Source organism: Polypterus senegalus, chromosome 3 (assembly GCF_016835505.1).
Source record: "Polypterus senegalus isolate Bchr_013 chromosome 3, ASM1683550v1, whole genome shotgun sequence".
Lineage (NCBI taxonomy): Eukaryota > Metazoa > Chordata > Cladistia > Polypteriformes > Polypteridae > Polypterus > Polypterus senegalus.
The window spans coordinates 21,842,520-21,859,755 of NC_053156.1; the positions used below are offsets into that span (position 1 = coordinate 21,842,520).

General features: G+C 40.6%; 1 protein-coding gene across 1 annotated transcript; it reads right to left on the minus strand.

Moving 5' to 3' along the window:
• Nucleotides 1–693: 693 nt before the first annotated feature.
• Nucleotides 694–16,640, minus strand: LOC120526748 (keratin, type II cytoskeletal 8-like). Its single transcript, XM_039749899.1, has 9 exons — nt 16,618–16,640; nt 16,305–16,446; nt 14,573–14,781; nt 12,839–12,995; nt 5,710–5,874; nt 5,494–5,619; nt 1,410–1,630; nt 1,228–1,274; nt 694–1,109 (listed from the first exon to the last, which is right to left on the minus strand). Exons 1-9 carry the CDS (start codon nt 16,623–16,625, stop codon nt 925–927), a joined length of 1,260 nt encoding a protein of 419 aa, XP_039605833.1. The 5' UTR covers nt 16,626–16,640; the 3' UTR covers nt 694–924.
• Between the last annotated feature and the right edge of the window lie 596 nt (nt 16,641–17,236).

Consider the following 17,236-nt stretch of genomic DNA (forward strand, 5'->3'; position numbering starts at 1 on the left):
TTAATTGTTGGCGTCACATACCGTAGGGAATTGATTTGATTTTCCAAGGTACAGTTCAATCCCATAGGCACTGAGAGAGACCAAACAGTCAACTGTCAACTGTGTATTGGCAGGGTAGACAACTTTATAGGTGCAGTACTTGTGGGCACTGTAAGATTAAAGGGTATTATTAATATCACAAAATAAATGGGGTTAACCCCTATGGGGGGCATGCTGCCACTTTAATAGCAGTCAATAAAGAGGAACTGGTAATAAAATGTAATTTTTAATTAATTAATTTACGTAGTGCTTTTCCATATGGAAGACATTCTCAAGGAGCTTTATCATTACAATCAATCGTGAATTAGGCTGACCTTGTAACTCACAGCCAGTGCTTCAGACATTAGGCGAGTGAACAAATACTATCAGTTGTAGAAATGGTGATGGTTCTGAGTATGTAATCTGCATATTCAACCTATGCTAAGGCTATAAAACATGTTACTAGAATTGCCCTGATAGAAGTTGTATTTTAGTATCCTGTTCTCCTTCTTAGCAAGATTACTAATAAGGTGCTCTCTGATTTACTTGCCAACCTGAGTGCGAAGCTTTATTCTTCCACAATTTACGTATGCCAGAAAGTGACAAACAGGAATTGCTTGTTTCACATTTTTTATTGATTGGTGTTTTTCTGACACAGAAAAAGACAATGACAGGCAAATGAGAATAATGTATATTAGAGATTATCGTGAGAATAAAAGTATTTCCAAAGATGTCACGGTAGAATTCCTGTTTTTTAGTGTATACTTATGCACCAGTAAAGGGTCAAAAACAGCAAGTTGTCATGCACTGTATTTTTTGTTTTGCCAGTAGAACTGAATAAATGGATATCTCAATGGCTAAAACAGACTTATGACACATTCTGAAGAGACTTTCACAAGGTTGCTTCTAATATGCTCTGGAGAATGATGCTTTGTTCATCACTACGGAGGAGCTGGATGACCTGCCACCAGAGAAGCCACTGGACAAACCGCTGGAGTAGCCGTTGGACACACCACTGGAGAAACCGCTGGAGAAACCACTGGACACACCACTGGAGAAACCACCTGATGCACCATAGGCTTGGGAAGAGCCTAGCCAGATGGAGAGGAAAAACAAATAAGTGTTTATTCTGTTTACCAGAGGAGGGTGTCTAGGTAATTTTCCCCATCACCTTGTAAATACACTTTTTTGTTTTACTATTGTACCCACCTCCAGATGAGCTGCTGCGAATAGTTACTGCTTGAGCTGATCCAATCCTACAAAAGAACACATTTGCTCCATGTTAGAATACATCATACCCATCCAATACAGCACAGGATGGCTAATACTGCATGTTATGTTATCTCCAGCTTCATTTCACTTATTTTGTAGCCATCTCTCAGCAGGCCTACCTGCTCTCTTCTCCTTCCAACAGCTTCCTGTAGGTGGCGATCTCAATATCCAAAGCCAGCTTGACATTCATGAGTTCTTGATACTCCCGCACCTGTCGAGCCATGTCCTGCTTAGCATTACCCAGAGCGATCTCGAGATCGGAGATACGGGATTTAGCATCATTTACTGCAAGCTCACCACGCTCCTCCGCTTCTGCAATCTGGGTCTCTAGACTGGCACGCTAGAAGAAGCAGAGTCATAAATGTCATAAGTACAAGTTTGAAACATTAGACTTTTTTGTTCTTACTGTTATGTAGATTTAATGATGGCTTGGTGTTGCAGCAGTTAACTCTGCCCCTTAAGTGATCTGGTTCCAAGTCTTACACTGTTGTTATATGTGTGGTGTGACACACGTGTGCATAGGACGCAGCTGAAGGGCTTAGAAAGGACTGATTTTACATCTGCCCAGGGGGGGCGGGGTACACTGACGCTCTTTCTAAGTTCCCTACAGGTCTTTCCCGGGAAATCCCACCAGGAGCCACCACCTCGAAGCGGGACACATCACTTCCGGTCCCAGGCCCAAGGACGACATCACTTCCGGTCTTGGCCCCGAGGATGACGTCACTTCCGCCCAAAGTCCCATAAAGCCTCCCGCCTTTGCTCTGGGAGGCAGTTCTGTTTTGGACTCTGTCGTGTAAACTTGACTACATGAATCATTTGCTTTTGCAGCCAGGAAACCGCATTAAACGGGTAGCTGCCCCAAACCTTGCCCTGCCTCGAGTCTCTAGTTGTTACAGTGGAGTCTGTGTTTTTATGTCTGCATATGTTTCTCTTTTTTCCTCTGGGTACTTTGGTTTTCTCTCTCCAGTCCCAATGAGTTGTGTGGTAGGTTAAGTGGCAAGTCTAAATTGTGGGTCTGTGCATGTGCATGCCCTGTAATGGACTGGCATTCTTACCCAATTTGTTTCCCATCTTGCTCCCAATGAGTCTGATTTAGGCTCTGGGCCATTGTAACTAAGTAGGCTTGAGAGTATATGCATTTAGATTTTAACAAAAATTAATATTTTTATACAGTGTATGCATTTTTGCAATAATATATCTAAAACTCTTTGAAATGGTGTCCATTCTGAATGGCATTGTATTACACCACAGCATGTCAGGATTCAGCCTCTGTTGAGGACTCACTGCGAGACTCAGAGAAGCTGCTTCACTTGCCCAGACTTACATCGCAGACATGTTGAAATGACTGACTATATGTAAGCACAGGTGGCAGGTTGGTACAGTGGCAACACAACTCCAATATTAAGGGTTCAAATCTTTGCCCAGATACTGTCAGAAGAATATATGTTCTCCCCATGACTATGTGAGGTTTCTCCAGTTTCCTCACACATCCCAAAAGCATAGTTTGGCTTCTGACTTCTTTCCATGTGTGACTGCAGAAGTATCCATGTTCCTATGATGGAATTTTTCTCCTTGCACACAACACCATTGAAATGTACTCATGACTACCCATAGCTTAATATTGCAATATAAAGTTGAGGAAAATAGCAAGAATGACATTTGTTTTGCACATTTTCATAGAGAAGTGTAGTTCCAAATGATTTATATATTGTAAAGTAACAAAAGAGATACAAATGGAAGAATCCCTTATAGAGGTGAATGAAAATTAAATTACAATTGAAATCAGATAGTTTGTAAGTCTCCAATATTCTACCAGCATCTAATTTTCAGGCTGCAAGCAAGTTACTTCACCTACTAGGCACAGGATGTAGAAATATAGAAACCATTGTCAGTCATTGTCCAACCCGCTATATCCCAACTACAGGGTCACGGGAGCCAATCCCAGCCAACACAGGGCACAAGGCAGGAACAAATCCCGGGCAGGGCGCCAGCCCACACACACGGGACAATTTAGGATCGCCAATGCATCTAACCTGCATGTCTTTGGGCAGTGGGAGGAAACCCACGTAGACACAGAGAGAACATGCAAACTCCATGCAGGGGGGACGCAGGAAGCAAACCCGGATCTCCTTACTGCAAGGCAGCAGCGCTACCAGTGTGCCACCGTGCCGCCCAGAAACCATTGTACTATGCATCAAATACGTACTCAAGTGGTGCTACATATTATGAGATATCAGAGTTTTATAAATCTCCACTACTATATCACATCAGTATTATGGGCAGGTCACTTGCTAGAACACACTGCAATATGGAAAACATTTATATTATACATAAAGCTTTGTATTGCAATGGTGTCTGTTCTGAATTGTGCATTTAACTACTACAAAGTCATCACACTGTCTTAGGCTGGGATGTGTCTATGAGGCGTCAGCCTGTAGTTTTATGTGCGTTTTATCTGCGTACACAAGTTTCTTTCCATATCTTAAAAACATAAAGATTAGACTGTATGGCAATTCAAAATTTACTCGGTATGAGTAAATAGATCTGTGCATATATCTTGTGATGCTAACAACATAATAATAATAATAATAATAATAATAATTCTTTACATTTATATAGCGCTCTTCTCACTACTCAAAGGACTTCAATGAGTATGGATGATGTAATGACAGACATTTTTGTGTCAGTACACTCACCACACATGAGCTATCAGGTGGTGAAGTGTTGAGAGAGAGATAGCCAATCAGAGACCAGGGATTATTAGAGGGCCAGAATGACTAGGCCATGGTAGGCAATTTAGCCTGGACATCGGGATACACCCTGCTCTTTATGAAGGATACCCAGGGGTCTTTTATGACCAGGAGTCAGGACTTTGGTTTTATGTCTCATACTCTCCAATTCCACATAGCTTTCTATTGGAATAAACAGGTTCAGAAAATGAATAAGTAAGTAAAGCACTTTATATTCTCTTTTGGTGCTGTAACATCAATTATTGTATATATAACACTAACTGAAGTACCCAGCATTGCCCAGGAGGAAAATAAAGTTTTTTTATTTTTAATTGTTTGAGAAAATATAATAAAAAAACCCACAACTTTAAAAATAAAAATAAATTAACAAATAATGATGACTCACTAATGTACTTGTCTTGCGGTCTTGTATGTATGTTATCATCCAGCTGATGCTCGGAACCGGCCAACTCAACCGACCAATTAAATTTCAAAACCACGGTGGTGCTCAAACATAAAGAATGCTGGCAGACACCTCCAGTTCGCCCTCCGGTGGTCGTTCCAAGTGTCAACTGGATGAAAACATGTGTACAAGACCGCAAGATGGAATACCCAGAAGGGGGTCGATTAGGGTTGATTTCACCCTGCAGTATTTTTAGTTGACCGATAAGAAACATGAGTACCAAGTTTCATGAAAATCGCTCCAGCCGTTTGGAAGTGATACTGGAACATACATACACACACATACATTGACTTTTATATATATAGACAACATGGTTTTTGTCACTTGCCGACACTGAAGAGATATGAAAGCAATTGTACTGAACTTTAAGTACACATAGGAATAATGTCCTCTCTCAAACATAGTAGATGACCTCAAAACATACGAAGTTCAACTGTCATTACTGAATCATTTTGAGACTTTAAAGAATCCATCTGCCAGGGCACACAGTGTACAAATATGGAACCAGTTGTACCCAGCATAAAAAGAATATAGTAGTAGTGTCCAACCACTTGGATCTGCAATAACTTTAAATGGTAGCAGATTCAGATTTTTTCAGCCAAGTTTTGGTGAGACCCCATTTAAGCCGTACTTAATTTCGTAATCCTTCAAATGCTGAAATTTGAAAAAAGGTGAATTATGTGTAGTGAAAGTTGCTGTGATAAAGGCAATGGCTAATAAATAAATGTAAATGCAATTTAGAATAGACGGTCGCACTGGACAAGTTTATAGCAAAGCAGAAGATCAGAGAAGGTGCAGTGTGGGACGATGGGATTTAAAGCAGAGGTGTGAGTAAAAAGCCCATCCTAACTGCTTTCTCTCCACTAACTTGAAACACTAGACCACAAGCTTCCCCAAGAGCACTGAAGAACTAGTTGCTAATGTATGGTGTCTCTGCCTATATTGCTGCAGCTGTTTTTTCTGAAACTATGAAATGATTATTTTGAGATTTCTAATTAAAAACTACTTTACCTGGTTTTTGAGATTCTCAATTTCAGCGTTGTATCTGTTAATATTTCTCGTGACTTCTGAGATCTCTGCCTTGGCAGTTCGGACATCATCTTCATAACGACCTGCCGTGGCTGAGAGTTCGTTGAACTGCCGGGCAAAAGAAACATATTGTTAATGTAGGCATTACAGATCTCTTCATGGATAGAAAGCCTCCCACTACGATAAAAAACAACTCACCTTGCCTTTGTACCAAGACTCCACTTCTTCACGGCCCTTTGCAGCAACAGTTTCATACTGTGCCTTGACTTCAGCCACAATGGACTCCACATCTAAATCACGGCCATTGTTCATTTCTACCACCACAGAGACATTCTTCACCTGAGTCTGCACCTCCTTCAGTTCCTATCAGAAAGATTCAAAGTAAAATTTAAGTTTGAATCTTGAGGCCTACAAATGATGGTCATTAAGAATCAATTCAATGCAGTTAATTCTTATTGAGCACACCCACACTTTTGAATCCAAAACACATTAATACAAAACATAACATTGAAACAGAGAGCCTCCTTGTAATAACTGATAAAATGTACAAATACATACTTAATATATACATCCCAGGTTAGCCACAAACTGAAAAGAATCAGAAGAATCTACACTGACATAAAACCTCTGAATGGCCCTTTCTAAATTCTGATCTTGTTGTTTAATTCATCTATTATTTTAAGTATTGTGAATGGAAAACTTTTCTACTATTTCTTCAAATGGCCACTTTATTAAACCGAAAACACCTGAAACCCCTCACTCTGCTCTCCCTGACTTACTTAGTTACTACACAGAAGACACATCACCTTTGTCTCCATGGTCAAGGAAGGGCAGAAAAACTCATTGCTTAGGTCAAAAGGCTAAATGCTCACCTTTTATGTAATTTAATCAGTATAATCTTGGCAATTCAACCTTTTTCAATAGTTTTAGTGATTATTGTACTGTCTGTGGAAGGAGATCTCCGAGGAAGACAGGAATAGTTCAGTCAATCTGTCTTTATTCAGTCACAGATGAGTACATGGATTTTACGTTGCAAGGCAGAAGAGCAAAGTTCCCCTGTTTCAATCGGCTTTTAATATTTTACTTCCCTCCCCCTTCCCCTTACTTATCAATAAGCACAATATGTTTAGGGTGGTGCAGTGGTAGTGCTGCCGCCTCGCAGTTAGGAGATCCAGGTTCGCTTCCCGGGTCCTCCCTGTATGGAGTTTGCATGTTCTCCCCGTGTCTGTGTGGGTTTCCTCCCACAGTCCAAAGACATGCAGGTTAGGTGTATTGGTAATTCTAAATTGTCCCTAGTGTGTGCTTGGTGTGTGCCCTGCCCGGGATTTGTTCCTGCCTTGAGCCCTGTGTTGGCTGGGTTTGACTCCAGCAGACCCCCATGACCCTGTGTTAGGATATAGGGGGTTAGATAATGACTGGCTGACAATATGTTTATCTAAGCATTTCATCTAACATTGCGTAAATCAGCTAACCGTTTCAATTTTGCATACATTGCAGATGGAGACTGGCATCATCCCAACTGACTGGAAAACGAGACTTGTCGTCCCTATCTGGAAAGGGAAGGGTGATCGCCTGGATTGCAGCAACTACAGGGGGATGACACTGCTCTTGGTGCCAGGTAAGGTCCTTGCTAGGGTCGTCCTCAATAGGGTCCATGATCGCGTGCTCACCTACCAGCGACCGGAACAGTCTGGTTTTACGCTTAAGAAGTCTACCATCGACTGCATCCTGGCACTGAGGGTTCTTATGGAGCACAAATGTGAATATTGGCAGAGTTTCTTTGCCGCCTTTGCTGATTTTCACAAAGTGTTCGACTCAGTTGATCGAGCTGCCCTGTGGGACATCCTGAGGGCTCACGGGATCCCTTCGAGGTTACTGGATATCATGGCCAGCCTGTACAATGGTACTGTGAGTGCTGTGCAGAGTGGAGGCAGAACCTCTAGGTTTTTCCCAGATTCTGGGGTTCGTCAGGGGTCTGTTTTTGCTCCTACTGTGTTCAACGGTTGTATGGACTGGGTGATGGGCACAACCATGGGGTCCAGCAGCTGTGGGGCATCTGTTGGTGAAGAAAGATTCACAGATCTTGACTTTGCTGACGATCTTGCTGATGATCTTTGTGGAGTCAATGGAGGCTCTGATCGGGGGGCTTGAGAGACTTGAGGGGTCTGAGTGTCTGGGCTTGCGAGTGTCCTGATAAAAACCTAGATCCAGGCCTTTAATGACCTCTTGGGCAGTGTCATCAGCAGTGTGTCTGTTTACGTAGAGAGTGTTGGCCTTGTCGAGAGGTTACTTACTTCGATAGTGACATTCATGTCTCTGGTGACTCTTTCTATGAAGTCAGTAGATGGATTGGGAGAGTATGGGGTGTCATGAGGTTGCTGGAAAGGGATGAATGAAGGCCCAAGTCTTTAGAGTCCTGGTGCTTCCTGTCTGTGAGGCATGGACGCTGTCCAGTGACCTGAGACGAAGACTGGACTTTGGTACTGTGTCTCTCCGGAATATAATTGGGTACCATTGGTTTGACTTTGTGTCGAATGAGTGGTTACTCACAAAGTCCCGAATGAGGCACATTACCTGCATTGTGAAGGAGCGTCAGTTACGGCACTACAGCCATGTGGAGCGTTTTCCCAAGGGTGATCCAGCTCGTAAGATCCTAATTGTTGGGGACCCGAGTGACTGCACCAGGCCAAGGGGTCACCCACGTAACACCTGCCTGGGGCAGATAGAGGGTCATTTCCGGAGGGTGGGACTGGACCGTGTGTCTGCCTGGGGGGGTTGCAAACTGGGATCCTGAGTTGTTTCGCCGTGCAGTGGGTGCGGCAACACACTGTACCAGTGCATGCTCCCCAACCTGAACTTGACTTGCAGATGGGGCCCTAAAGAAGGAAAAGTCATCTTTCCTGTGTCTAACACAGGGGTGGGCAAAATCATTGCTGGAGGGCCATGGTGGCTGTAGGTTTTTGTTCTTAATAAGTTAGTTGCTTAATAAGAAGCACTTACTGTTCAAGTAACACTTCTCCTTCACTTTAGTTGTCAGGCTCATTAAGATTTTGAGCCCTTATTGCTTATTTTAGTCTTTAACAGCTATATTCTTGGTTTTTAATGGCTCCTTATTAGCAATAAGATGCAAATGACAAAAGAAACCAGCATTTCTCCTTTTAACTTGTTACCATTTACACCTGTGTGTATTTCATCCATCCATTTTCTAACCCGCTGAATCCGAATACAGGGTCACAGGGGTCTGCAGGAGCCAATCCCAGCCAACACAGGGCACAAGGCAGGAACCAATCCTGGGCAGGGTGCCAACCCACCGCAGGACACACACAAACACACCCACACACCAAGCACACACTAGGGCCAATTTAGAATCGCCAATCCACCTAACCTGCATGTCTTTGGATTGTGGGAGGAAACCGGAGCGCCCGGAGGAAACCCACGCAGACACGGGGAGAACATACCTGTGTGTATTTATCGTGCACTATTTAAATATTTGGAAGGAAAGTGAAGAGAAAAAAGTGAATGATTGAGTCTATTTTAGCCTTCAAATCATTTGGATGATATCTTTAGAAAGGAAAAAAAATCTAGGATATGAGAATGACCTGACATGGCAGAGTTAAAGCACTAACAAGTTATGAAATGTAATTATTGGCAAGGATTGTTTTCTATTTAAGCAACCGGGTTGGAACAAAAACCTGCAGCCACTGCGGCCCTCCAGGACTGACTTTGCCCACCCCTGGTCTAACAAATGAGTTCCTTAAAAAGAAATTGTCCTTGGTCAGCTTACTGCACCCAGTCTTATGACAGACGCTTGTATGAATAACCTGCCATTATAGCAAAACAACTTTGTTAGTTAACAGTTTTTTTTTCTTTCACATGTCGTTGGTCTTAAGGGTTCAAGAGTAATAATGTGGTCTAATGGCCGTGGCCCTGGGGTTTAAAGCAAAAAGAAGCTAGCACACATCCTGCTTCTGATTGACTGTGCCAGCTACACTGTATTCTAAGTTTTAAAAGTTCTATCGAAACATTTGATTAAGTGTCTCAGGTATGGTCACTATTGAAAGCCTCTACATAAAATAATGGTCATCCTTTATGTGCTCCATTTGTTAAAAAAAAATCTGATGTGTCCTACACAAAGTTTGCTAAATAAAGCTGTGATTTTAGTACTAAAATATTACACTTCAATATTGTATCATGTGAAATAAAAAAAATGATATTTCTGCCTGAAAAAATGAATTTCTTATCCTATTTATATTGTGTTTATATCACAAATGCATTCAAAAGATGGAAAATTATTTTCTCCATAGAACACAAACTACTATTTTGTTTCTAATATTTTGATATTTATAATATTATATCAAAAATTATTTTGGACACATTGAAATTGTTTCAGTTTTTTTTTGTCCTGCACCTCCTGACCAAAAACACCTACACATATGACATACAATTTGACTCATTTAGATGTCTAGTTACACAAGATGTTAAGCATTTTGGGGTTGCCCACTATTTTTGGTCCTGTACACCTAAAAAACCCTATTTTTTAGGTAGCACTGGACAGTATTTTGTGCAGCAAATTACACCCTTATGATAGAAAGTAAACCAATAGCTGTCTTCAGCAAGAATGATCAGAAGGACTTGAAATTGTGAACCACATCAGCCAACCCCAGAGCTTCACCCCATAATTGGTTACGAGGGGACAAAGTTATTCCTTTTCCTAATTCAAAAAAAGGGGATTGGTAATATAAGGATGTGGAGTGTCATTTCATGCCTTTTCAAGGTGTCCCAGTCCCCTATGAGCCTCTCCCAGATGTTTAATAATGACAAATTCCAAACATAAGCATTTGAGGTATCGTTTTAGACTATTTCAAGATTTATGATAAAGATATCTTTTTTTTTTTTCAATTCTTTAATGAGGATCTAGCCCTCTTTGGACCTCTGTCAGAGGGTCTGTCAGTCATTTTCTAACCTTCTTATTCCTGAACAGGGTTACAGGCCTACACTAGCTAAAAAAGGGAGTATGGCAGGAACAAACCCTGGACGGAGTGCCAGTCCACCGCAGCATAAACACACACACTCACCCCCAACTACACATGAGGGCCAATTTAGGATCGCTAGCCTTCCTAACCTGCATGTCTTTGAACTGTGAGAGCAAACCAGTTTACCAAGAGGAAAACCATGCAGACACGGGGAGAGCATTCAAACTCCACTCAGGAAGAACCCAGGATGAGAATCCTGTTCTCCTTACTGAGAGGCAGCAGCATTACCACTGCACCACTATGCCGTCCCTAGCAGGGTGTGAAAATGACAATTTCTATTACAATCTAGAATATTCAGACTTAAAACATTTAAATTGAACCAAACATTTTAATACTTGAGCATGAAGTAAATCATTACATTTCGTATGAACACTCCAAATTAGGGCAGCTTACACTTATTCTCATATTTTTCATTTAAAATCAATAGGCTTGTATTATCTTAAAATTCTGATGATTATGCCAGTTAATGTTTGAATTGTTTGTTTTTGCATTAGTGTTCACAGACGCCTATCCTGAAACTCACACAACTCTAAATATGGTCAAGTTTTGTGCAAGGATTCCTAAAATAATTCAGTTTAACTCAAAGGCAACATATATATATATATCTTATATTTAAATGTCTACTTGTGGAAGTGTGTGTGTCTGTCGACCCGGAAGTGAGACTAATGCATAAACGATGCAAGAACGTTGGCAAAACGAATTCTCCTAGTAGAGTGATACCCAGAGTCGTTCCTTTCAATTACCTGACATCTCTAGATTTCAGTTTTTTTTTCTGACGATTTCAATCATTTACAGCATGGGCTTACACAGCTAGTGTATATATATATATATATATATATATATATATATATATATAAATATATATATATATATATATATATATATATATATATATATATATATATATATATATATATATATATATATATATATATATATATATATATATATATATATATATATATATACAGGGGGCCCTCGGGATACAACGTCTCCACATATAACTTTTCGAGTTTACAACTCTCACTCCCATAAAAACTTAAAAAATTTGAGATGTGAGTGTTTTGGCTTATGCCATTAGTGTCATACTTACAGACTATATGGGTGAACTTGTTTGGTTGTGCACAGAGGAACTGTTCCATTTGTGTTGCTTTGTTTGGTGACTTTTTGGCCCTTATCATGGCTCCTAAATGAAAGTCAGAGTCTTCAGATGGTAGTGCTTCGAAGAAGAGGAAAGCCATCACGATGGAAGTGAAATTAGACATTGTAAAGAGCTCAGAAGGAATAAAGGTAAGGATTTTTTTACACTCATTTTTTGTCATTTTTTTCTGTTACTACATTACGGTGTACAGTACAGTATATTTATGTCCTTTTCCTTATTCTGTGGCTTAGTTGTGTTTTTATGTTCTAGATTATGATTTTGCAAATGTGTTAGGATAGGTAAATGACTTAGGCTAGGGTGTGTTTCGACTTACACCAAAATTCGGGTTACATCACTGTTGTAGGAACGGAACTGTGTCGTAACCCGAGGACCCCCTGTATATATATATATACTGTGTATATATATATATATATATATATATATATATATATATATATATATATATATATATATACTATGTATATATATATATATATATATATATATATATATATATATATATATATATATATATATAGATATATATTTATGGATGCGAAGGTTTGTCATATGGGTTGCATATTTGTAGTTAGAGATCCACAAAAGGAAAGAATGAATCATGTATCATAAAGTAGTTTTTATTCCTGAGCTTTCAGCTCCTGCCAGAGGACAATGATTAGACATACCAGAATCAAAGGCTGAATCTTGGCTATCAAACGGAAATGCCATTAACATACATTTGGACATCAACTGAAAGCTCAGAAATAAAAACTACTTTATGATACGTGATTCATTCTCTCTGTTTGTGGATCTCCAACTACAAATATTATATATATATATATATATATATATATATATATATACAGGGTATATACCTATACTTTATACAAATATATATATGGTATTAGTCTTATGTTGATTTTTTTTGTTTGTTTGTAAGGTCTCTCTTGAACAAGAGAAGTGTTGTTGCTCTTCTGTTTTCTGTTTTTAGTAGCCCTTTTTTGATCTAGTTATTATTGCATAGCCCTTTGAGCTATTTATGTGTATAAAAGGGTTCTGTATAGTAAATTTATTGTGGTTGTTCAAGAAACTACCTGATAGACTTAAGGCCAACCATAAATAAACTAAATCATTTGTATCATGCTAGACCTACCTCCTCATATACAGCTCTCAGGAACTCCAGTTCATCGCTCAATATTTGAAGCTTATCGTCAAATTCCATCTTCACGGTGTAGGAGGCATCGACATCCTTCTTAATTACCACAAAATCGTTCTCAAGAGTCGTGCGCTTGTTTACTTCATCTTCATATCTGCAAAAAGAAAAGTGAAAGTCATAAGTCTGCATGCTGAGTTTTCAGCCTGACCAGAAATGGCCATCAGTCTGGTGCAGATAACCTGTCCAGAAAACAAATCTCTAATGTTGCAGGTACTGTATGTGTGCTCACTAGCTGCTGTTTCAAGTCTGCATCAAGTGGACATAAACCACTAAGAGGAAAGCATTGATCCTATTATTGTTTTGTTATATGGTGCCTTTCACTTTTTTTCTGTATATGTGTTATTAGGTTTATTTTATTTCAGAAGCTACACGGGTAGGCTAATTTCACTGTCCCTACATTTACATTCTTTTATGACAGAATATAGGAAAAAAATTAAGAAAATGTTTATTAGTGACGAGTCAACAGTTCTAAAGGTGTTGTTATGGCTTCAGCTCTCATGAGTGGTTTCAAGACATTTGCTTAAACGTTTTGTTGTTTAATATTGTTCTGTAACATTCAGTGCTTTTTAATTTATCTTGTGATGTAGTGCACTGCTAATGGCACTATATAAAAGTAGTTCAAATGGTTGTTTGGTTGATGGTTGGCCCACATGATGCTTTGTTTTATGTATAGGTGTTCATAGATGTCAGGTCAGGTTGGGTGCACTGGTAGGCACTGGTGTGCACTGGTATAGCGTGTTACCACACCCACTACATGACAAAACACCTCAGGGTCCTGGTTAACAAACCCCCAAGCAGACACGCAGTCCAGTCCCACCTTCCAGAAATGGCCATCAATCTGTTACAGTCATGTGCTATGGGGTGCCCCTTGACCTGGTCCAGGCACTCTGATCCTCAACAATGAGGATCCTGCGAGCCGAATCACCCTCGGGTAATCGTGCCACATGGCTGTAGTGCCGTAACTGACGCGCCCTCACAATGCAAGTAACGTGCCTCATTCAGGACTCCGTGAGCAACCACTTGTCTGACACAAAAGTCATACCAGTAGTACCCAAGGATTTTCCAAAGAGAGTCTTCATCTCAGGTCACTGGATAGCATCCATGTCTCACAAACAGGAAGCACCAGGACTCTGAAGACTTTGACCTTCATCTTCTTGATGTCAAGATGTCAGAAATGTCACACACCCCTTTCCAGTGACCTCATGACCCCCCCATGCTCTCCCAATCCGTCTACTGACTTCATATGAAGAGTCACCAGAGACATGAATGTTGCTGCTGAGGTATGTATGATAGTAATGTTCTATCTACCTATCTAATGTAGAAAAGTAAGGTTAATTTATAATCCATTGGACTCCTGGAACTTGTTTTGTGCATAGGCACTCTAAATTATTGTCTAATGGCATAATATGTGTAAACCTAGATTATCAAATGGAACAAAAGTTAAAGCCTATGGAAATCACGTGACTGAGACCCAGGTATGAAGATGTCAGCTCAAACAACAGGAAGGTTTTAAAGTGTTAAACTACCTATAAATGGCTACTCAGGTAGCAAATGTGTTTTACATACTAGAATGGGGTTCAATCCTGCCACCTGTGCCAATCCAGTGCCTTATCTGCCCTTAGCAACCCTTAGCCAACGAAGCAGACTTTCACATCCCCAAGCTATACTCACTTCTGCTTAGTTTCTTCCACCTGATCCTGTGCCTTCTTTAGCTCTGTTTCAAGGTTGCTCTTTTCCCGGATGATGCCATCGAGCTGACGTCGCAGGTTGGCCAAATAGGCCTGGTACATGGGTTCAGTGCTAGTTTGTGAGGTCTTTTGCTCCTGCAGCAGGCTCCACTTGGTCTCCAGCATCTTGTTCTGAGACTCCAGCAGACGCACCTACCATTTAGAAAGTAAGGATTAGTCTTCATCTAATGGGTTAAGCTACAAACGTAAATGTTTGGGTAAAGTTAGAGTTTACCCAAAAATGGTGTCTATGTGGCGCAAGCCATCTAAGAAGGAATACATTTTCTAAATTGTTACTCATTTGCCAGATGTCAGCAATCATTATTACGCTAAAGGTTATGAGAAAGAGCAGCACAGTCTTGCTATTGCTAGGGCTGATGCTTCATGACTCTAGGCTAGCACAGTCCAAGTGAAAGAGAGTGTGCTTTGTGAAAGAGAGTTGGTTTCTGACTTATGCCCAATGCTGCTCAAATAGATATTCATGAATAGGATAAGTAGGTATGAAGATAAATGAAGGGACCAATGCGGAATTAGAAATGAACATGATAATTTTATCCCTAAAGTTTGCAACACTGCTACCTTGAGCTCAATGTCTAAAAATATAAACTGTCATGCAAATCTACCAGCTGTACAGCACCTTTATTTCTGTCTGAGAATATGTAGTGTGATTCCTGCTCAGAAGCAGAGGAGCGGAATTTTCAAAACACGATTTTTGTTATTTCTTTCTTTATTGTTGGAATAGAACTTTTCATTAAGAGGAAGCTTTCTGATTATTTCAAGTCTTAAACGGCTAATCCAAAATATTGCAAGGCTACGAGAGTGAAATAGGCCCAGCATCTGTTACTCCATCTATCCGTCCATTTTTATGAACTTCCCACTGCAGAGCTACAGGGGACATAACCTGTCCAGCAACATTAACCCCATTTGAGATGTAAATGCATTGCAGGTCAGGCTGGCTGACACAGTGCTAATTTTGAGACCCCAGCCAAGTTGGCAGCACATCTTTGGGAGGTGCAAGGAATCCCAGACAAACAGGAAAAACATGAAGGCAGGACTGAAAATCTGGTCACTTGAGCTGTGCACCACAATAGTTTTTTAAATAGCCTCTACCAAATTTATAATTTTTATTAAACCAATAACCTTTCTCACAGGCCCAGGGCACTGCACCTAAATTAGTAAAGCCCTTGGCATGCATTATCTCAAGCATTTCAAAGATTGTTGTCTGCTGGAATGAAACTATTTTTCAGCTATTGGATCAGCAGTAACCGGTTTTGAACTGTGAGGTTATTACAGTATGCCAGGTATTTCAGTAAGTCCTTGGCAATACCAAATAAGACATATGCTTTTCAGAAGAAAAGAGACTGGCGCCGCCAGTGGTGATGTGTGTCATATGAAAATCTGGGAATACCATTCTGAAAGGAATTTGTTTTTCCTATCTTGAATGTAATGGACACTATCAGTCAGATAGAGAAGATAAGAAAGCAATAAGAAAGAAAAGATGAGGGGAATAAATTTGTGGAAAGTCACTGATGTTCTTTTATAGTTCATAGTTACAAAAAACTCTATCAGCTTATGCAGCTTCAAAAGGCCATATGTCACTTTCAGATTATTTATATTTAAAAATGTCTCTCTGTCATATGAGTACTGTAAAGTCATAGCTAACAAGAGAGACTTACCTTCTCAATGAGGTTCACAAAGCGATTGTTAAGAGTCTTGATCTCTTCCTTCTCCTGAACTCGAGCTTCTTGGAAGCTGGGGTCAATCTCAATGTTAAGAGGTTCCAGGAGGTTCTTAGGGATGGAGGGTGAGATGGTCAAGCTTTCCAAAGAGATTCCAGCACCAGCCAGGCCATGAGCACCGCCAGCTCCACCCATGAACATCCCAACACCTGACCCCATTCCCATTCCCATTCCCATTCCCATTCCCATGTTTGTGCCCATGCCCATTCCTAATCCTGATCCTAAGGCTGCACCTCCAGCACTGCTACGCCCTCTCATTGATGATGAGGTGAAGGAAGCAGATGAGGAGGACAGTAGGCTTCCAGAGCTGGCAAAGGGTAAGCCACGGCTTCCCCCATAGAGACTGGAGGAAGAAGAGATGTAAGAGCTGGATTGTCTGGAGTTCATCTTGGCGGAGAGACCTGTTGTCTGGCACTGCTTCAAGAAGCTGGCTGAGCCAATTCAGTCAGCTCTGGCCTTTTATACTTTTCACAAATTGGCTTCACCTCCCCAGGCTGTGCCTATGGGGAGCAGGTGGACTGACAGACCATGACAGACTTTAGAATGATGCTATAGTTCAGGCCCGGAGCTGTTAGTGGACACTGTAGTGCAAACGGCCTGAGGTGCCATCTCCGATAGCCAGGAATTTTTCAAGGTATGTAAAAAAAAAAAAATTGAACTATTCAGCACTTTGCCCCTTCCAAGTGGAGGCTTGCAGTCCCTCTCATATTGCACACCTAAGGCTGACCAGCTTTGAGAAGCAAAAGTCATTGCAGAAAAGGCAGTCAGACCACACAGCCTGGTGCACGTCTTGTGAAAGGGTTTGTGTGAAGGAAATAAGGAAAGAACTATTAACTGATACTTCACCACCTTTACTCAAGATTATCTCG

Bases quoted from the DNA above. Each gene is read 5' to 3' on its own strand.
- LOC120526748 (XM_039749899.1), bottom strand. The intron at 12,996-14,572 runs GTGAGTATAGCT...TTCTTTTTGCAG, and splicing joins GTGGAAGAAACTAAGCAGAA to ATATGAAGATGAAGTAAACA. The intron at 5,875-12,838 runs GTAGGTCTAGCA...TCTTTCTGATAG, and splicing joins TGAGAGCTGTATATGAGGAG to GAACTGAAGGAGGTGCAGAC.